The sequence below is a fragment of the Eublepharis macularius genome, chromosome 10, assembly GCF_028583425.1.
Source record: "Eublepharis macularius isolate TG4126 chromosome 10, MPM_Emac_v1.0, whole genome shotgun sequence".
Lineage (NCBI taxonomy): Eukaryota > Metazoa > Chordata > Lepidosauria > Squamata > Eublepharidae > Eublepharis > Eublepharis macularius.
This window is the reverse complement of record NC_072799.1, coordinates 85,740,562-85,762,277: the sequence shown is the minus strand read 5'-3', so window position 1 is coordinate 85,762,277 and position 21,716 is coordinate 85,740,562. Positions and strand designations below refer to the sequence as shown.

General features: G+C 44.5%; 2 protein-coding genes across 2 annotated transcripts in view; one reads left to right on the top strand and one right to left on the bottom strand.

Annotated features, from left to right (window-relative positions):
* Positions 1-4,089, bottom strand: part of PPAT (phosphoribosyl pyrophosphate amidotransferase) — an 81,976-nt gene extending 77,887 nt beyond the window's left edge. Inside the window, exon 1 of the mRNA XM_054989587.1 lies at positions 3,697-4,089. Coding sequence (XP_054845562.1) covers positions 3,697-3,824 — 128 coding nt within the window. The 5' untranslated portion in view covers positions 3,825-4,089. The remainder of the gene's footprint in view (positions 1-3,696) is intronic.
* A 347-nt stretch (positions 4,090-4,436) lies between these two features.
* On the top strand, positions 4,437-21,607 carry PAICS (phosphoribosylaminoimidazole carboxylase and phosphoribosylaminoimidazolesuccinocarboxamide synthase). The gene is made up of 9 exons (XM_054989588.1): positions 4,437-4,547; positions 7,986-8,183; positions 11,586-11,764; positions 13,219-13,398; positions 13,480-13,593; positions 19,082-19,165; positions 19,255-19,435; positions 19,625-19,783; positions 20,804-21,607. Exons 1-9 carry the CDS (start codon positions 4,529-4,531, stop codon positions 20,980-20,982), a joined length of 1,293 nt encoding a protein of 430 aa, XP_054845563.1. The 5' UTR covers positions 4,437-4,528; the 3' UTR covers positions 20,983-21,607.
* The last annotated feature ends 109 nt before the right edge of the window (positions 21,608-21,716 follow it).

Here is a 21,716-nt window from a genome sequence, read left to right as displayed (position 1 = left end):
TTGATATCTCAAGGCCATATTTTATACAGCAATGTATCTAATGGACAAAGAGGAAACTATGCAAAACTTATCTAATGTGACCATAGGGTGTGAACCAGTTAAGCACTTTGAAGTAGGACAGATTTAATGCTTAAATTTGTACTTAATTATTTTGCCTTTTTAAATTATGATCTGGTTCTGTCTGATATGTGTCAACTAAAAGAATTAAGAGCTTAAGTTTGGTCGGCTGGATCGTGGCCATACCCCATAACCTCGTATTACATATACTATAAAGTGCACACATCAGACGGGCACTGGAACAGACCATATTTATAAAACACGATGCAATCATAAAACGTTATGTTAGTAGATGAGTCACTAACAATGCAATCCTAAACAGAGTTACTCCAGTCTAAGACCACTGAAGTCAACGGGCTTGGACTGGAGTAACTCTGCTTAGGATCGCACTGTAAACCTTGCTGTTGTGCTGTCCCTGAGATAATAATGATAACAACAACAACTGTGCTTCACCCTACATGCTCAAAAGCATTCTGTGCATTTAAAAGCTTAGCTATATTTTTAAAATTAATATTTATATCATTGTATGGTGGGGTGGTGCACAGGGCATACAGGAATCATATGGCTCCTTTGCTTAATGATAATTACAAATGAGCCACAGAGTGAGTACCACTGCTCCAGGGTCTAATGAAGGAAACTAAACTATAATTCAGCATTCAAGTTGTTTATAGCCGCATAAGCTACAAAAAAGGTTGGCATGTTAGCTTTTTAGAACTTAGATGTGGAGTCCCATACTAACATCCATACAATGTGGAACCTAATGCATATTTCACACATGAAGTTCATGGGAGAAAGGAGCAGTGGCATTCTCCTGCTTACAGAGAAATGCAATGCACAAATTGTCTCATTGTCTTTACAAGTAGGAAAGACAATCTCTAATCATTTAGGCCACTGTGGTCTTATAAGAGACGCTGAATAAGAAAAAAAGCTAGCTTGACTAACAGAACGGCGTTGGAAATCATAGAATGAACTCCTGATTAAAACAGTGATTAAAGAAAACCAGAACTGACACAAGAGAGACAGTCAAATCCTAATGTTGCTTCTCAAGTCCAGAGGATGTCTTTGACGTTTACATCTCAGTAAATTCAATTAGGATTGGCCTCTTAGTGCTGAGTTGTATGAATACATGACCGTTGCACTGGATGTTTCTGTGTTTAAGATATGCAAATAGCATGGCTATTATAGTCTGAGATGAATCTGCCAAATTGACATACCATCTGCATTAAATATATGGCACGGAAGATAGTAGTTAAGGATTAACAAGGGGGGGAGGGAGCACAGGAAGCAGTTAAGCAGCTCTAGGTGCAAGCTAGAGTGGACCTACCATTAGGCCCAAGGTGCTTCAGGCTGAAAGCAAAGAAGTCTGCAGTTTAACTCTTCGTTCAGTAAAATAAATGCAACAAGCCATTCTCAAGAACCCAAATGTCTTAAATTATCTAAAATGGTTCAGTGAGTCTTGGCTAGAGAACTAACAAATGTGTCCTATGCATTTCTATTTAAAAAGTAGTCTCACTGAGGTTAATAGTGTTTTCTCCCAAGTGTGCATGCACAGAAGTTCAGATGCTCACAGCTCCCAGTCAACATGAAGTACATTTTGCCACAGGTTTTTACTGTGGCTGCTCTGAGATGCAAGTGTCTTTCTCTGTCACCCCAATCTGGCGACTCTTGTGTAGGTGAGGAGGATCATTTTATGGAGCAATGAGGTTGCGGAGATCGGTGCTCAGACTCAGAACACAACCCCACTCACATGCAATTAACTTTAGGATGAAAAGATATATAAAAGTATGGAAACTGAAGAGAGGAAAGGAAAAAGTGTAGGCAGATATGAATCCGATTGCACGCTGAAGAGTGAGTGCTCAAAGCAGGACAACTTGGAAGTAAGTCCCCGTTTATTGGAGACCTCCAACGAAGGCCAGGGCTGCAGAGGCAGGCAATGCCAAATCATCTCTGTTAGTCTCTAGCCATGAAAGCCCCACCAGGGGTTGCTGTAAGTCAGCTATGACTTGAGGGCACTCTCAACTCCTGGATTAACAGAAAATCTAGGGACAGACAAGCATATACAGAAAGCAAAGCAATGGCACCCAGAGAGAGGGAAGAATTCCTGTTAAGACTGTTGTGGCTACAGAAATGTCAACCCAACATATCCACACTATCATAAGAAGTTACGTATTAGATGGTGAGCGCTGAAGCATGAAAGCTTACACAAGAGCACCTTTCCTTAGTCTTTAAGGTGCCACTGGATTCTTGTTTGTTTTGCTGCTTCTGGCTAACAAGGCAGCCCATCTGGAGCACAGGCCAATAGCGCACTGCACCACAGTCCAGAACACAGAAGCTGTTGTCATTCCATGCAGCTGCCACAGATTAGAACACACACACCTGCACTTTGCTTTTCCTCTTTCTGACACAGCCGAAAGGACAAGTGCCATCAACCAGCCCGTGCTCCTTATAGCATCAGCGTCACTAACTTGACTGTCTGCTCCTCATCCTGGCTCAGTCAACATTCTTAAACTGAAATACAGCGTACTAGAAACTCTACATGTTCACAGCTGTGGCATGAAGGGCAGGTCCACACAGGACAGCCAAATACAAGGGTATAGGCAGAAGATGCAGGTGGAAAATGGGGGTAAAAAAAATCACACTCCCCAAATACACTGTTGACACTGTGTAGTATTTTTAATACTATACTGTTGACACTGGAGAAGAACAAGAGCCCTGTGGCACTTTAGAAAGTAGCAAAGTTTATTCCAATGTAAACTTCAGTAAATCAGAGCTCACATCATCGGATGCAAGCAAGTTCCAATTCACAGTCTCTTAAAACGAAATACATTTTGTTAGTCTCTGAAGAGCCACGGGGCCTTTGGTTTTATTCTGCTGCTATAGACCCACCAGGAAGTGGCAGTGAAGACTCAGAGTGCATATATGTATGCTTCCTTCGCACTCAACAGGCACATACTTCTCCCCCTTAAGTGCAACTAAAACTGTTGAAGATGCTTAACTAAACACTAGGATTGGTGGTAGACTACGTTCCCCAGTTAAAAACAAATCAATCACACTGGTAAGTAAATAAACTTCAGCACACAGCTTCCCTTTAATTTGCAACCTACTGAGTATCACCAGGAGGGTGACTAAGCTGCATAGGAAAGCCCTTTCACCTGTTAGTGCTTATTTGGGAGTAAATTTCCTGCCAGTCCAGTAAGATTTATTTCCAGGCTCAGGTACTGTGCTGGACATTTCCAGAGAACCCGAGCCTGTGCATATTTACTGGGAAGTCCATCTCACTCCATTGGATGCATCTGAAGAAGAGAGCTGTGCTTCCTGAAAGCTTATGCGACAATAAAGTTGGTTAGTCTTAAAGGTGCTACTTCACTCTTTACTATTTTGCATCTACAGACTAACACGGCTAACTCCTCTGGATCTGTGCAAATATATAGCTTTTGCAGTTAAACGTGGCTTGTTTTTAATGCATACTGAACAGTAATAACTTTTTAGTTGCATCGCTTTACCTGGTCCAACAGCCTGTTCGTGGGCTTTAAGACCTGGAGGGAGGGAATACTGGCGAACCCCACTCCCTCCAGCTGAGCGTGTGCGGAGCTTCCTACCGCGCACAGCCCGAGCCCGCCGCCCGGACGAGCCCCTCACCTGTGCTGCAAGCCCACCAGCCCCAGGGTGATCACATGCGGCACGTCCAGCTCCGAGGGCCACAGGCCGGCGGCGATGCAGCCGAAGACGCCGCACTCCTCCCGGATGCCCAGCTCCTCCAGCTCCATGTCGCGCGCAAGCACGTGTGGCTGCTCCCGGGGCCGCCGCCTGCGTGTGTCTGCGGGGCGGGGCAGGGCAGGGGGCGGCGGCGCGCGCTCCTGTGCCCCCACCCCCGGCCCGCCTTATTTACATGCCCGGGGGGGGGGCGGGGAAGGGGGCGGCTCGCCAAACTGCCCGGCCTGGCGGAGTTGGCTGTGCCAGGCGCACGAGCGAGGGGACACTTTGTAGCCGCCGAAGGAAACGCCGCCAGCTGCGCGTGGGTGGCCGCCCTGCCTCCCCCGCGCCTGGGACTGGGAGCGAGGCTGGCTTGAGCGACTCCGGGGGTGGAGGGGGGGCGGTGCGCAGTGGGCCGAGGGCGCCGAAAGGTCCCGCGCGAGGGCGCAAACTTTGTGGGGAAGGAGGGGCGCGGACGGAGCGCTGCTGCTGCGCTTGCTCCGAAGCCGGGGGAGGGGGCGTGGACGGAGGCTGAGCGCGGGCTGGAGCCAAAGGCCTTCGCCCGGGGGGCGGGGGCGGGGGGCGGCGCAAGCCCCGGGTGAGCTGCAGCCATTGGCGGCTGGGCGGCCGCTCCCCAGCCTGGCCCCGCCGGCCCCTCCCGCCCCCGCGCCTTCTTACCCAGCTCCGCGGGGCTCCTCTGCCTCCCTCGCCGCGCGGGTCCAACTCTCCCTCACCTTCTCTTTGTGCTTCGCAGGTGCCCGCCTTCCTCGCCGCCGCCATGCCGCCCATCCCCTCAGGTGAGTGCCGCTGGAGTCGAGGTGGCAGCCCGGCGCGCCCTGCCTCTCCGCGGGCCCATGCGGGAGAGCCCGGAGCGGGTCCGGCGACAGGAGGGGGAAGTCGCTGCGCCCTGCCTTTTTTCACATAAACTGGCCGGGAGAAGGCTGGAAAAGCGCTTCGAAGAGGCCCGTTTTCATTCTCGTGTGCAGACTTCCCGTGGCTTCTCCCCCCCCCCGCCCCCCTTGCACTCTGAGGCCTGTTTGAAAGGAGAGGCAGCAACGCCTTCCCCGTGTGACTTTTTATGAGCTGCGGCCTGTGCAACCGAATAGGTGGGCTTCGTTTGAGCGCCACAGATGGCAGCCCTCGTGGAGATCACGCTGCCTGACAGTGCAGTCGGAAGCAGAGTTACTCCAGTGTAAGCCTATTGACCTTAGACAGGAGTAACTATTTAGGATTGCACTGTAAGCACCCTTAACTACTTGGCATAGGTTGCTTGGGCTTGATTTACACACGTAGGGAATGTGGTAGGACGGTAAGGTGGAAGGCAGGGGAGTCTTTTTAAAAGAAGCCATCATTCCAAAAGGGACTGCTCAGCTTGCAGCCTGAAGCTATGTGGACTATTTTGGTGCCTCATTCTCCTATGTGTGTAAATGGGGTCCTGAGGAGCCGAGCCCTTGCAAGGGGTCACACAGCATCTTTGCCTCACTGGCCCTGAGGAGCACCTGAATTCCTTTGGTCTGTACCGCTTTATTCTGACTACAGGATCTGCATCTGGCATTCAGGGGAAGCAGTGAAAGTTTTCTGAGAAGTAGGCTTCTCTGTTGCTTACAGAAATTTCTAGTCAGATTTCAGTTTTCCTTTTCTTTATTGAAAGCTCCACTGATAACAAGGGGCATTTGATTCTGTGTAGGAGTTGGGGGGTTTTAGTGATTCCATATTGTGGAATTCTGAATGCTGTTGGCTTGAGCCAAGCTACAAGTGACTTTTTTCACGTGGAGAACACTTGATTGTTTTTGCAAGTTTTCCTGGGAACTGAAGTCCAAGTGTCCTCCTCCTCTCTGTTAGAATTGCTGCCTGAAGAGCCAGAGAAAGCTGGCGGAGGCAGCAGCTTTTGCAAATCGTTCCAGTCACAAGCCTGCTGGACAAGAGGGCTCTCAATGATGGTTTGGGGGCGGGCAGCTGCTACTTTCTTCCTGGGCGTCCTGCTCCCGGGGAGCTGCTCTGGAGAAAGCCGCCGTGTCGGTGAAGCTCCAGCCGCAGCAACAGCGGAAGAATCTGCTGCTGCTCTAACATGCCCTCATTCCAGTTTTTCTCCAGCTCAGGAGCAGGGGAAGGGCATGTTAGAGCAGCAGCAGATTCTTCCGCTGTTGCTGCGGCTGGAGCTTCACCGACACGGCGGCTTTCTCCAGAGCAGCTCCCCGGGAATAGGACGCCTAGGAAGAAAGTAGCAGCTGCCGCCCCCAAATGATTTTTGGGAACCCTCTTGTCCAGCAGGCTTGTGACTGGAGGAACGATTTGCAAACGCTGCTGCCTCCGCCAGCTTTCTCTGGCTCTTCAGGCAGCGATTCTAACAGAGAGGGGAAGGACACTCGGTGTTCTCCACGTGAAAAAAGTCACTTGTAGCGTTCCCCTATCTTCATTTAAAGAGGGGTGACTGCATTTGTATACTGCAGCAAAAATTAACATGCATCTTTAAGGGTTAGCAGAATTTTATTCCAGCCTAATCTTTTGTGGGGTCTGCATCCCACTTTTTCAGATGCTGTCAGTGAATCTTTGGTATGCATTTGTTTTACATAGGAAGTTTAGGGAGGGACCATTAACTAATTATCATCAAGCTAGTTAACATCTTCACTGGGTGTAATGGCTGTAACTTTCCTCCCATTACAGGTATTAAGCAGCCTGACATAACTTGTGCACGGTCCCTAGCTTTGCTGACTGGACTTTAATTATACAAAATTACATTTCACTCTGTACTTACTGCATTTCATGGCCCTTGACCCTATGCATGCCTGTGTGTGTTTGTACTTTCTACACAAGAGGAATGCACAGTGAGGATATGCTTGTAGCCCCTGAAGTAGGTTCTAGTCAATGAAGATTATACTGGAATAGAATTTGTGTCAAGTCTTTCAATGTGTTGTTGTATTCCTGTTTGTTTTTGCTATGACAAATGAACGCAGCCATCCCCATGGAACTGATATGTTTGCAAATACTCCTATCTTACATACATTCTTGCCAAGGGGTTATTATTGATTGTGTTTACCTATTAAGTTGACTCTTGGGTTTGTTTCTGCATAAAGTGAGAATGGACTGTTGAGAACAGTCAAAAGTGTGATATCAGTGTTACTCAGTTTCCATTTCTAATTGGAAACTGCTAGTTATTTACAAACTCTGTTCATGGTGAAAGCAAAGCAGGGAAAAGCCCCCAAAATCTGGAGGATGTGATCCATCAAACCCTCTCAGTGCACAGACTCTCAGTTCACTGCTATGCAATGGCATTTTGTGTTGCATATACTACACTGCTGTGCAACTTGTATTGGAACTGTGATTAAATTTTTCAGACTGAATTATTAAGGTGTTGGATCCAAGACCTGTCTGTACTTTTGTGAATGCTTAATCATATTCTTTTTTTTAATAATCCTAAGAGTAGTTTTTGTGTGAAACAGAAGCACAAGGGCTCTCTGTATTTTAATCTGGTATGGCTTCTGTAACATTCAAAGAGAGTGGGAATCATAGCAGATAAATTCATGAACCACAGAGTTTTGTGGGGTAAGAACCTGAAGTCCTGTTTCAAAACCCACAAGAGAAGCAGGGGGTAATATCCATGACTTGATCGACCTTTGGCTTCTTTGCAACACGTGGAGCAAAGTCCTGTGTGAAGACTGTTCTGTGTTAATGTGCACAGTTTCAAATTTTTGCTGTTCACCACCACAATGAAAAATGCTGGATTAAGTTATCCTTACAGTTAATATGCACAAGAATATTAGTTATCAAACATTTGTCCACCAAAATGTGCTTATAAAAGTGTATAAATTTAGATTAAATAAAAACAATTTCTGTAAAATTCACTAAAGCTCTAAAAGCAGCAAAGGCAGCACAGGAGTAAAACAGGAAATGACAAATAAATGATGTCAGCTAATAGGCACTGTCATTCATCAATACAAATACAAATCTTTTCAGAAAATAAAAGTTCTCAACTCACTCTAGAAGGCCTCTGGGGAGAACATCCAACCTTACCTCCAGGGTGAGGGAGTGTCCCATTCTGAGGCTGGCTTCTGTGATACCTTGTTGATGTCTTGGAATAAAATGTAATTTTAAATATGCTGCATTCTGCCGCTGCATCCCCCCACCCCATTTTAATGGTTAATTCTGGTTATCTCTTTGCTCGTTTTCATAAACAGTCCTGTATATCTCTCATCATGTTTCAGAATCTAACTACTTAAACTTTCGTTCCTTCATAGAGCTGAAGCTTGGCAAAAAAATTAATGAGGGCAAAACAAAAGAGGTTTATGAATTGCCAAATCTCCCAGGATGTGTTCTGATGCAATCAAAAGACCAAATAACAGCTGGGAATGCAGCAAGGAAAGATCTCATGGAAGGGAAGGCTGCTATCTCAAATACAACAACAAGCTGTGTGTTCCAGTTGCTTCAGGAATCTGGTAAGTTGTGAAAACTGTGAAGCTGAATTGCAAAGTATAACCATTTGTTGGATACGATGTAAAATTTTATCACTTGGATGGTGCACACAGACTGTTTTGGTGATGTCAAAGTAACCAAGAGATTACTTTACTTTGCAGTTTTGGAAAGGTTAATGTACACAAGACATTGGAATATAATCAGTAATTTTCTTTTTACTATTGAAGGGCGTTCTCCATAGTGCCCAAGTTTCTGCTCAAAGATAGAAATGATGAATTAATATTTAAAAAATGTAGTCATTGATTCTGCAAAAATGCAACACATTTTAATACTAATTATGATCTCTAGTATCATTGATATCTCTGCTTCTGGCCAAATGACTTCTCCAAATCTTTATACTGTTGTTTCCCTCTTGGGGATTCTCAGATCTCTTGGCGGCTCTAAGGTGCAGGCTGTTCTTCTGCCTCCCTCAGTACCAAAAAACTGCACTGCCAACAGGATCACTCTGAATCCTCACTCCATTTAAACCCCCTTTACCAGTGAGTGTGATGAGCCCATTAATCTTAGATGAAGAACTGTCAAGGATACAATACTTATAAAATAACATGAATAAAAACAAGCTTTATTTTAAGAACCGTATCGAGTTCAGAATATTCTGAAATCACTTCTTTCAACCACCAGCCCAATACTGGACAAATATAATTCAGTCAAAGAAAAATGTACAAAAGACACAACCGTAAACCTAATCTTTCTTACTCTTATCAGTAATATCTTCCTTTCCTAACTCACTCACTTTACAAATCTCTGTCTAGTCTAATCTTTTATGATTCTTGTCTTTCCCCAAACCCTGTTTTTGTCAGGTTCTGGCAGTTAGATCCCCATAGTACCCCACTGCACACACTCCAGTGTATGAGTTAAAGTTACTTTATTAGAGATCCATCAATATCAGCATACACAGACAAGGGTATTGGCAGAAGTGACGTGTAGAGGTTTGGAGGGGTTAGTTATAGGGAAAGTTCCCGCCTTTAGGATATGGACGGTTAGGATTCTGGCGCAAAGGAGCCAGGAAAGGGGGGGAGGGGGTTTGAGAACTGGAGAAAAGAAGCAAAAAATGAAGTCATTTTCAGTTCTCAGGCTCAAGCCAGCACTCAAGGACACATTCTCGAGCGGCTGCGAAAACTAAAGTAGACACCACAGTAGGCACCTGTAAGATAAGCAACTCCCAGCCAAACAGGCCACCGATATGCAACTTCAGATACTCTCAGCGGATTAGTACAGAGTACAGAATACAGAAAATACTCATGGCATATATGTAGAGAGACATATATGACAATTCTTATCTCTCCTCAATTTCTGTCACATCTTGTCCAATCAGAACACTTCATTCCCACCATTTGCTTTCTCTTTCAATCGGTCATTCAGTCATTTCACTTTTCTTGCATGCACATACCCCTCCCCTCCTTCCAGTGTCCTTGTCTTTTAAACCTCCTGTTATGAACTATGTACAAAATTCGCAACATTTTAGGGCATTTCTTACATGCATTATATCACATTGGCATTCATTATCCTATAATGAATCAGGCTTTTCAAAATTAGCTTTTCAATGTCTATTGTATTCCAAGTGTTCCAAGGTTCTTCAGTATTACAGTAGAGGGATGGTCAGCAGCGACGCCAGGGTTTTTGGTGCTTGCAGCCGGCCGGCGGGTCGGGGCCCCCGCGCGCATGCACCAGCCAGCGTGGTGATGTTACATGTGACATCATTATGGGAGCGCGCATGCTGCTGGCCCGATTGCTGTGGCGGGTGGCTGGGACGGTGGCACAGGTGGCCTCTTAAGCTCTCCCGCTCAGTTGCCCTGCGCTGCCGCAGATGCCTGCCCGCGCTGGGGGGGTGTGCTGGTGGCGGCAGCAGCGGCACTGGGTGGGAGGGATAGGAGGCTGCAGCTCCGTGGCGCGCGCTCCCGTCCCCTGCGCCTCCTCCGGCGCCCCCTCCAACACCCCGCGCCCTGAGGCCACCGCCTACCTGGCCTCAATGGGTGCGCCGGCCCTGGGGATGGTGGATCATGATTTGTCCCCATATTGCAGATTGTGGCCAAGAATTACTTGCCTAAATCTGCAGGATTTGATTCCTTAGAGACCAACCAGATTTTGAGAGTATAAGCTTCCAAGAGTCAAAGTTCCCTTCTTCAGAACTCTTGAAAACTTACAGCCTGAAAATCTTGTTGGTCTCTAAGGTGCCTCTGAACTTAAATTCTGCTATTCTATCAGGGCTTTTTTTCAGCAGGAACGCAGTGGAATGGAGTTCTGGCACCTTTTGAAAATGGTCACATGGCCGATGGCCCCACCCCCTGACCTCCAGACAGAGGGGAGTTTAGATTTCCCTGGGCGCTGCTGGCGCGGAGGGCAGTCTAAACTCCCCTCTGTCTGGAGGTCAGGGGGTGGGGCCACCGGCCATGTGACCATTATTGCCGAGGGCGATCTAAACTTTAAAAAACTCCCCCCTTGTTCCAGCTGAACCAAAGTGACGTCATTGTGCGGTCCTGAGTTCCACCACTTCTTTTGCCAGAAAAAAGGCCCTGTATTGTACTACAGACCAATCTAAAACTTGCTTAAAGCTACAATTCCAACCAGTTACTAGGGGGTAAGTCCCATTGAACTGAAATGCGCTTAATCCTGAGTTTGGATTGCTAAAATAGCACTGCAAGATTAGTGAGTTTATGATGAAGTGAGATTTGTGTTGGGCTATTCTTGGATGCTATGTTTACACTGCAAAATGGTATGTGTTTTCTTTTTAATTTGATATATTTTGCAGCTGACGTTTGCTCTGCATCCAGGAGACCTGTCAGCCACCTTGCACTTCATGTTAATGGTGTCATTATTAGCCAAAGGGTGTATCTTTTTTCTTACCAGTTGCCCGAAACTGCATAATGCTTTAGTCATTTGATCAGAATTAGCTTTACAGTTGTATCCTATGAAGAAATCTTGATCTTGAGTAAGCTCTGTAGCTAAAAATTAACTTATTGGAACCCTTTATCCTGTTATAAAATATTTCCCACAAATGGTTTTAATTAATAGAAAACATTTTCCACAGTGGCAAAAATCTACCTAACTCTTCATTCTGTTCCTCATGTGTATAATACTAGTTTCATCTGGTTTTCAGTAAATTATTAAAATATTAATCAGTTGTAATTCTGGGAGATCTACAGGCCACTCCTGGAAAGTGGTAACCCTACTTAAACAACAGTTAATGAACTTGCACTTGTTCATATCTATGTACCCCTCTTGCCTTTCCGTTTGTAAAGGCTGTGTTGAGCTTCTGAAATATTTTTCTGTGGTGGAAAAACAGGTGATTTGTTCTTTCGTTCAAAACTTACAATTCAGTTGTAGAATAGCATTTCAGCACTATAACAAGTCATATTACTTTTCAGGGATCAAAACTGCTTTTGTGAGAAAGCATAGCAGCACAGCATTTATAGCTGCTCACTGCGAAATGATTCCAATTGAATGGGTTTGCAGAAGAATTGCAACAGGTTCTTTCCTAAAGAGAAACCCTGGCGTCAAGGAAGGCTACCGATTTTACCCACCTAAAATTGAGATGTTTTATAAGGTGGGTAAATTTGATGCGGCTTGGATATAATGGTGACTGTGTTACAACATGGAGCAGACAGAACATCTAATACAGCGGAAGTCAGTATCTTGTTAGGGTCAGACAAAGGTTGATTCTTACACATTAGAAATATGGTAACACTAAATTCCCAAGATAAACCTCCAGAAGGTCTAGTATATTTAACAAGAAGTTTCTTTTTGGCTGAAGATGAAATTGCGCTTATACAGAAGATTTTATTTAACTGTGTCTCTCCCGTCTGACTTTCTCCAGAAACTTAAATGACTAACAAAAAGCCAACAGGCCAGAAATCACTAAAATCATAGGGCATAAGTTAACAGGGCAATGAATTAGCCTGACTTGATAAACTATCTAGCCTTACTAATGTCAGCATGTCATCAAAAATAACCACTTCCTCTGTAAGGCCTTTGAAAAAGCATGTCTTTACATGCAAAACAGTGCAGTCTCAGGTAGACAAGTTTGTGAAAGGCTTCGAGTAAGTACCAGCATATTACATTGAGCCTGGAAGGAAATAAGCAGCCCTCTGAGCTGTTTCAGAACAATTGTGTGTTCAAAGCTGCCTTACCTAAATAAGATGATGCAGAATGCAGCAGGCCAAGTGATGCTTCCGAGTTGCCTTGAAGGGCTGTCCCACACATAGTGCGTAACAGTAGTCCTGTGTAGAAGTCATAGTAGCATGCATCATCTTAATAAACTAAATTTTTGTACAGATAAACTAAACTAAATATTTGTACACATCTTGGTCTCAATGCAACTTAAAATAGTTCATTGAAAAATATGTGGATCTTTACAATCAACCTTGAACTTTGTTTACATTATTTTAAAACAATTGTTGAGTTTTTAAACCTGCAGATGTAAGAGTAAATACCATGTTAATTGGAGAATGTTTTCTGTAAATGCCGCATTGGATCTAGCTAACAAAACGGAGGGGCCACCACAAATTAATTTTCATGTTATGAATTTTGCATGATGAGTTATAAGTAAACGATTACTGTATAAAGTAAGCTTTTGCATTCTGTGCATAGTAGTCTTAACAACCCCCGTGGGTTTCCCTTTGCATTGGATCTAGCTAGCTTTTTCAGTCAGTCTCACCTAATTTTCCTCACTACGGACCCTGTGCCACATGGCTTTTGTCCATGCTGGTCCGTGATCCCTGTAATCCGCCCTGAGCCTGCTGGTGTGGGGAGGGCGGAATATAAATCTAATAAATTAAATTAATAGTCTTCTTGGCAGTCAAAGTGCCTTACTCCCTTTTTGAGTAGAGAAAATGCTGGCTGGATCCAACACACTGCTTCGAAAGCTTTCACTCTTCTATTTTAATGGAGCCATCTGGCAAGTGGACATTGGTAATTTATCTGTATCCTCATGAGCATCCTTTCACTTGGTGCCTGGTAAAAATATATTCTAATGAAATTCTTGCTGCTTGTCTTTCCTAGGATGATGCAGCAAATGACCCGCAGTGGTCTGAGGAGCAACTCATCGAAGCTAAGTTGCGGTTTGCTGGCCTTGAGATTGGACAAACTGAAGTTGATATTATGGCCCACTCAACTCAAGCAATTTTTGAAATACTAGAAAAAGCATGGCAGCCCCAGAATTGTACTCTGGTGGACATGAAGGTGATTGAGAGAGAATCTTTCAAGCCGGAAGCATATTTTAAAAATGGCTTCAACTAATGTCTCTATTTGTGTCTTTTTAAGGTTGAGTTTGGAGTTGATGTCACTAGTAAAGAAATTGTCCTTGCTGATGTCATTGATAATGATTCTTGGAGGTTGTGGCCATCTGGAGACAGAAAACAGCAGAAAGACAAACAGGTATGTCTGTGCTATCTGGCTTCTTTAATGCTAAGCTTGAATCAGTATTACAAATAACTTCTCCAAAAATTAGTCTCCTACTCCTAGATTCCCACCATATTGAGTGGCTCCTTTTTGCCACATTGCATTGCAGATTTTTTTTGTTGCTTGCAACTTCAAATCGGACCCAAGACCTCCCCATGTTAAGGGAACGTAGTGTGCAGGATCCTATTCAACTGAATTGGCTCTGCAATAGATCCCTGTGTGCAGCCTTGAAGGGACAGTCCTGTGATAAAAGAAGGCTAGATAGCTTGTTTGGTAAAAGGGCACTTTCAAATTGCTTCTTGTGCTGGGATAGTTAATGAAGACACTTAAGCCATACAGACACATGAAGTTGCTTTATACTGAGTCAAACCTTTGTTCTGACACAGTTATTACCAGGCATTTTCATCTGGAACGCGGTGGAACGGAGTTCCGGCACCTCTTGAAAATGGTCACATGGCCGGTGGCCCTGCCCCCTGATCTCCAGACAGAGGGGGAGTTTAGATTGCCCTCTGCGCCAGCGGCGTGGAGGGCAATCTAAACTCCCCTCTGTCTGGAGGTCAGGGGGTGGGGCCACCAGCCATGTGACCATTTTTGCCGAAGGCGATTTAAACTTTAAAAAACTCCCCCCTTGTTCCAGCTGACCCAAAGTGACGTCATTGCACGGTCCTGAGTTCCACCACCTCTTTTCCCAGAAAAAAAGCCATGGTTATTACCTAGTCTGATTGGCAGTTGCTCTCCAGAATCTTAGGTAGAGATCTTTTCCCATCGCCTCTTGCCTTTAAAATGTAGAGGAAGACCATGCATGGTTAACCGTGTTGTTTTCATAGAATCATAGAGTTGGAAGGGGACATACAGACCATCTAGTCCAACCCCCTGCCCAGTGCAGGATCAGCCTAAAGCATCTTTGACAAGTATTCATCCAGCCTCTTCTTGAAAACTGCCAATGAGGGGGAGCTCACCACCTCCCTAAGCAGCTGATTCCACTTTTGAACTACTCTGACCGTGAAAAAGTTTTCCCTAATATCCAGCTGGTACCTTTCTGCATGTAATTTAAGCCCATTGCTTCAGGTCCCACTCTCTGCTGCCAACTGGAACAGCTCCTTGCCCTCCTCCAAATGACAGCCTTTCAAATATTTAAAGAGAGCAATCATGTCCCCCCTCAACCTCCTCTTCTCCAAACTAAACATTCCCAAGGCCCTCAGCCTTTCCTCGTAGGGCTCAGTCTCCAGACCCCTGATCATTCTCGGTGCTCTCCTCTGCACCCTCTCAATTTTGTCCACATCCTTTTTGAAGTGAGGCCTCCAGAACTGCACACAATACTCCAGCCTAACCAAGTCAGTATAGAGAGAGGCTATGACCTCCTGCGATTTCGATGCTATGGCCCCTTTGATACAACCCAGGATTGAATTAGCCTTTTTTGCCACCACATCACACTGACTGCTCATATTTAGTTTACAGTCCACTCTTACCCCAAGATCCCTTTCATGTATACTACTGCCCAGAAGTGTATCCCCAGTCCATTATTTGTGCTTCCCATTTTTGTGGCCCAGTTTTAATACTGTGCACTTGTCTTTGTTGAATTGCATCCTATTCACAGCTGCGCACTTCTCCAGAGTATTCAGGTCTTGTTGAATTTTAATTCTATCTTCTTGGGTGTTTGCTACTCCTCCCACTTTGGTATCATCAGCACATTTAATGAGCAGCCCTTCCACTCCTTCATCCAGATCATTGATAAAAATATTGAAAAGTACCGGACCCAAAACCGAGCCCTGCGGCACCCCACTGGACACCTCCCTCCAACCTGATGAGACGCCGTTGACCACCACTCTTTGGGTGCGGTCCTCTAACCAGTTCCCTATCCACCAAACTGTCCTGTAGTCCAGTCCACAGTCTTCCAGTTTGCTCATCAGAATGTCATGAGGGACCTTAGCAAAAGCTTTACTGAAATCCAGATAAATCATGTCAGCAGAGTTCCCCCGATCCAGTAAGCTGGTCACTTGATCAAAGAAAGAAACCTGGTTGGTCTGGCAAGATCTGTTAGGGACAAAACCATGCTGACTTCCCCAGATCACTGAGTGGTCCTTCAGATGCTTACAGATTGATCCCTTTAAAATCTGTTCTAATATCTTCCCAACCACAGAAGTCAGACTGACCGGCGTGTAGTTTCCTGGGTCATCCTTCTTCCCTTTCTTAAAGATTGGGATAACATTCACCCTTTCCAATCTTGTGGAACATCCCCAGTCCTCCAGGAGGCCTTGAAGATGATGGACAGGGGTTCTGCAAGTTCTCTAGAAAGTTCTTTCAGCACTCTTGGGTGCACCCCATCCGTCCCAGGGGATTTGTATTCATCCAGTGCAGCCAGAAGCCTCTCCACAACCTCTCTGTCAATGTCAACTAGCCACTCAGGTGTCCTGCCACATTTTCTACTTTCTCGAGATGTGCCTGAGTTCTTCAGGGAGAAAACAGAGGCAAAAAAGTCATTAAGCCTGTCTGCTTTTTCTCTGTCCTGCATCTGAGTTTCTCCAACTACTCCCAACAGCGGTCCAATTGCCTCTTTTACCTTGTGTTTGCTTCTCACATATCTAGTAGTTTTTCTTCTTGTAGCGAGCCCTCCTGGCCAGACCCAGCTCGTACTGAGCTTTGGCCTCTCTGGTGGCTGATCTGCAGTGCCTAGTAACCCTCATATACTCCTCTTTAGAGGTCTGTCCTTCTCTCCATTTCCTGAACATTTCCTTTTTCTCCCTTAGCTTATTCTGGAGCTCTCTGTACATCCACATCAGTTTCTTGGAGCCCTTACCATGTTTCCGTCTTGCTGGGATAGTGAGGGCTTGAGCTTGCAAAAGCACATGTTTGAGAAGAGCCCACCCTTCACGCGCTCCTTTCCTTTCCAGCACACTCCCCCACGGAATGACTCTCATCAAGACTCTGAGTTCATCGAAGTTGGCCCTACGAAAATCTAACCTACGAGTCTGGCTATGAACTTCCTTGGCTCCCCACAGCAACTGGAATTCAAGGAGGACATGGTCACTTCCCCCTAAGGTCCCCACCACTTTCACCTCATCTACCAATTCTTCTGTGTTGGTTAATATCAAGTCTAGTATGGCCGAGCCCCCTTGTAGCTTCCTCCACCTTTTGAAAAAGGAAGTTATCGGCCAGGCAGGTCAGGAAATTGCGTGATTCATGACGCTTTGCTGAGCCTGTCTCCCAGCACACATCAGGGAAGTTGAAGTCACCCATAATTACAAGGTTCTGATGTTTGGATACTCTACCAATCTCTTCAAAGAGGGCAGCATCCATTTCTTCTTGCTGGTCAGGTGGTCTGTAGCAGACGCCAACAATAATACCCTTTGTCCTTCCTCCCCTTATTTCTACCCATATACTTTCCACCGGGCTGTCCGCCCCATTCTCCATAACTTCTTGACAATCAAGCCCTCTCCTCACATACAACACCACTCCACCTCCTCTTCTACACTTCCGTTTTTTCTTGAACAACTCATACCCATCCACTAGCACATTCCAGTCGTGGGAATCATCCCACCAAGTCTCAGTAATTCCTACTATATCGTAGCCCTCTGTTTGCAATAGAAGCTCAAGCTCTTCTTTCTTATTGCCCATACTTTGGGCATTGGTATATAGACACTTGTAGCCTTGTACCTTTCTTTGACCTTTCCTACCCAGGTGGGTCCCCACTGTTTTCACTTCGTCATTGAAATCGCCATTTCGATCGTCCCCTTCCCCTTGCGGCATCAGTTTAAAGCTCTCCTGATGAAGTTCTCCAGGTTCGTTCCAAACGTTTTCTTCCCTGCCTTTGAGAGGTGAAGCCCATCATGTGCTAGAAGGCCTTCTTTAAGAAAACCTATCCCATGGTCCCAGAACCCAAAGCGTTCCTCCCGGCACCACCATCTCAGCCAACGATTCACCTCAACTGTGGTCTGCTTCCTGCACGTTCCTCTTCCTGTGACTGGAAGGATAGAAGAGAATACCACCTGAGCTCCCAACGTCTTCAACTGCCTTCCAAGAGCTTCATAATCCTCTTTAATTCTTGCGACAGTATTCGCAGCCATGTCATTCGTTCCCACATGAATCAGCGCAAACGGGTACTTATCAGCGGGCTTGATGAGTTTCGGCAGTCGGTCGGTAATATCCTGAATTCTGGCCCCCGGCAAGCAACACATCTCTCGGAATAGGGGATTTGGCCCAGAGACATGGCGTTCTATACCCCTGAGCAGAGAGTCCCCGACGACCACCACCTTCCATTTTTTCCACTTCCGTTGGGTCACATGGCCCGTTCCCGTGTGACCCTTTTCTATTGTAAGAGGCAGGCTTTTAAACGTGATAATGGCTAAAATGAAATTCCTTAATCCCAGTCTCTGCCTTGACTGCTGTTGGAGATGTTTAGCTAGAGATCTTGAAGCCTTTTCACTGTTCTCTGTCATTAGTCTGTATAGACCAGTGCCTTTTATTTTCACTGTTAATGCTATTTTAGGCAATGGATATCCCCCCCCCCCGAACAGCCCCTTCTCCATCCCCACCAGTGACATTTTGGGACCTGCAGAGAATACCATTTTAGCAGAGCTCTGAAGTCTAATATGGCCATTTTCTTCTGTTCTAATAGAGAGGCAACAGATTTGAGAAGTCTCTTGTGGTGGACTAGGACCAGTAAATTACATTGGCATGTTTTTTAAATTATCCTTTTCATTCCCTTTAATTATATGATGTGACAGTGTTCTTGGAATTGCGTAGTGACAAACTACAGGAAGCTCATTTGCAGAACCCTTTTCTCCTGTGCTACTTAGCCCAATATTTCCCAGCCCAGGGTTCTGCAAGAAATGGTGAAATAAATAGAAATACTGTGAAAAATACAACTATCCCTCAAAATATGGGCAATTTTGAAGGTTATATTTGTGTTTGTTGCATATTATTACAGAGCGTGGACAGCCTAAAAGAATTAGCAGTAATTGTGTTTCCTGTCAACCTATTCTGGTCTGTAAATGTTTTTAATAGGGGTTCTTCAGGATTTGAAAAACTGATTTAGGGTGTTCCTCCATGGGGAAAAAAAGTTTGGGAAAAACTGACCCTCTAACCTCTTTGCCTATCCCACATTTCTTGGAAACTGTGAGGTCATTTATCATCTGATACCCTAGAAAGCAAGAAAAAGTGGAGATGTCATGGTTTCCGAGATGCCTGTGGTTCATCTACACTATGACTGTGTGTCATAGTGATTCAGAATCTTGTATCTGAATGGCAAGGGAAGCTTGGGGGAAAACCTTTAAAACTAAAACTATTGACCTATAAACAGTTTCCATTAAACTGTGTTGGTGTGCTTGAGTGACACTTCCTGGTTGGTGCAAATAAGATGAACAATTCTGTAGCTTTTTGATGGAAGATGTTTGCATCTTTATGTTGAAACAAGTGACTCTTGCTTACTATGTTAGCAACGCTTGGTTTCCTGTGTACTTTTCAGTCTTATCGTGATCTGAAAGAAGTGACTCCTGAAGCACTGCTGATGGTGAAGAGAAACTTTGAATGGGTAGCAGAAAAAGTTGAGGTACTACTGGTGACATGCTTCATAAAACAAAGTACCTTCTGATCTTGTCTGTATTTCAAGTACTTCTAAACTCTTTTCCTTTTTGCTAGCTGTTGCTGAAACCACAGAGCCAAGGCAGAGTGGTTGTGCTCATGGGGTCACCCTCAGATGTTGGTCACTGTGAAAAAATAAAAAAGGCATGTGGAAACTACGGCATTCCTTGTGAATTAAGAGTAACCTCTGCCCATAAAGGGCCAGATGAGACACTGAGGATCAAGTCTGAATATGAAGGTAAATAAGCAAAACGTATTGTTTAAAATCTAGTCCTTCAAAATCAACGTAACACCATTGGTTAAAGAAACCCAGAATATCTTCCTATGTACTTTTAAAGTCACTTCTTCAACATATGGAATTGGAAAGAAGAATCAGAGTTTCTGAACTTTTTTTCAGCATCAAGTGACATTGTGTATGTATTACCAGGTGATGGCATTCCTACAGTATTTGTAGCAGTGGCTGGTAGAAGCAATGGATTGGGGCCTGTGATGTCTGGCAACACTGCCTATCCAGTGGTCAACTGTCCTCCAATCTCAGCAGATTGGGGTGCTCAGGATGTGTGGTCATCTCTAAGGCTTCCCAGTGGTAAGTTTTTTTTTAACACTTCAAAGCAAATTACTGGTTCAGGTCAGCCACACATCCATAGTGAGTATTGCTTACCCCACTCTAAAATATGATAGTTTAGAAAGAGAAGAGCAGCTCTGCTCCTTAGAGAGAACGTGACAATGGTGATTTCCTGAACATCTTACCTGAACAGTTAATTGTGGCAAAAAAATTCAAGATGTCTGCTGCTACAAGTGTGAAACATCCTGAAATATGAAAACAGCTTTTCAGGATTTCCTGTCTGCATTGATTTCTAGCAGGTGCAGCACTCACGCCCTCAAATTAAGCTAAAACAATGTATTTTCCTTTCTTTGTATTATGACTTTAAGAAATGCTGCATTGCCCCCTAGTGGATGGAATAATTTTCTTAAACTCCACCTTAACCTTTGGCATAATTCAATTCTCATTCCCAGATATAATCAACTTTTAAATTTGTGTAAACTACTTTTGTCTCTTTTTAATTAAAATACCTTGCCTCTCCTTCATAGTGGCTTACAATTCCAGAAATTAAACACAAACAAATATGCCAAAGCCGTAGTCTACTCGCCAAGAAAGTTTCAGGTAGATAACAGCGGGTCTGAAGTAGAACAGCAAAAGTTGAGTCCAGTGGCACCTTAGAGAGTCAAAGCTCCTTTTTCAGATACTTGAAGAAGCTTTGACTCTTGAAAGCTTACACCCTGAAAATCTTGCTGTCTTCTCCAAGGAAGCATCACTGCAGCTTAAAGCTCCCTCAAAAACAGTCCATGACGTGCCAATTAGGAGCCACGCTAGACATAGAATAGGGTTTATGTATATAGTCAGTTAAGTAAGAGAACAGCTAGAAAGGTACCTTTTGCCTTGTGCACGTTGCCATGGTTTTTCACTTAGTATTCCAGATATCGCCACCACAAAATTTACAATCTCGATTTTTATTTTTTTTACAAAATTCTGTACAGCCCCCAGGCTCACTAGTGGTGTTGTATTAAATGTGTAGCTACTTTTCCCCTTTTTTTCCCTAAACAGGTCTTGGCTGTTCTACAGTTCTTTTACCTGAAGGTGCTGCACAGTTTGCTGCCCAGATTCTAGGGCTGAATAACCACTTTGTATGGGCCAAGCTGCGAGCAAACATGTTGAATGCATGGATCTCCCTAAAGCAGGCGGACAAGAAAATGAGAGAACGTACCTCCCAGATGGCTTCTTAAAGCATCTTTCTGTATCGGCCCACTGGCACTCACACGCTGTTGTGTTCAAACAAACTCACTTAGCTAGAAGTTCTTACAGCTCTTATCAGCAAAGTCTGTAGATTCTACCTTGACTGTAACAAGGCAACCAATTTTTGACTTTCTAGAAAATACAGTGAAACTCATCACTTTACTTTTGTTACCAATATAGAATAATTCTTACTGATCAGCCTTGATGACGCTTATTAAAGAGAACAGGTTATTTGCATTTACTGTTCATCTGTTAATTCTAAAGTTTTTATATAGATTAGCAATACAACAAAGCAATAGAAGTTTTAAAAGCTTGTTCTGAAATATAATCAGAATGTGGTTAGCGACAGATAGGAGGTCAGCTGTTTTTGAACAAGTGTAAAGAAAAATGTTACATTATTTATAAACAGCAGCCCTTCTGTTGTAGACCAGTGCCTGTTTACCTGTTGCTGGGAATGTTCATGTGTGAGTCTTGCTTCTGTAATTGTAACAGCCAAAGACTTGAAACAGTATCTTACAGGTCACTGAACCTGTATTTTAAGAACTAGAGTTGTTATAGGGGGGAAACATGAGAACTTTAAAATTGCTAAAGGAATAAAACGAACTTTCATCACTGCTTTTTTATCTTTAGTAATGTAAATGACGCAGGAAACGCTAACCTACATCTCGTGTGTGTATAATCAGTGTGAATGTCTTCTGTTACTTACACGTTGGACTCACTCCGG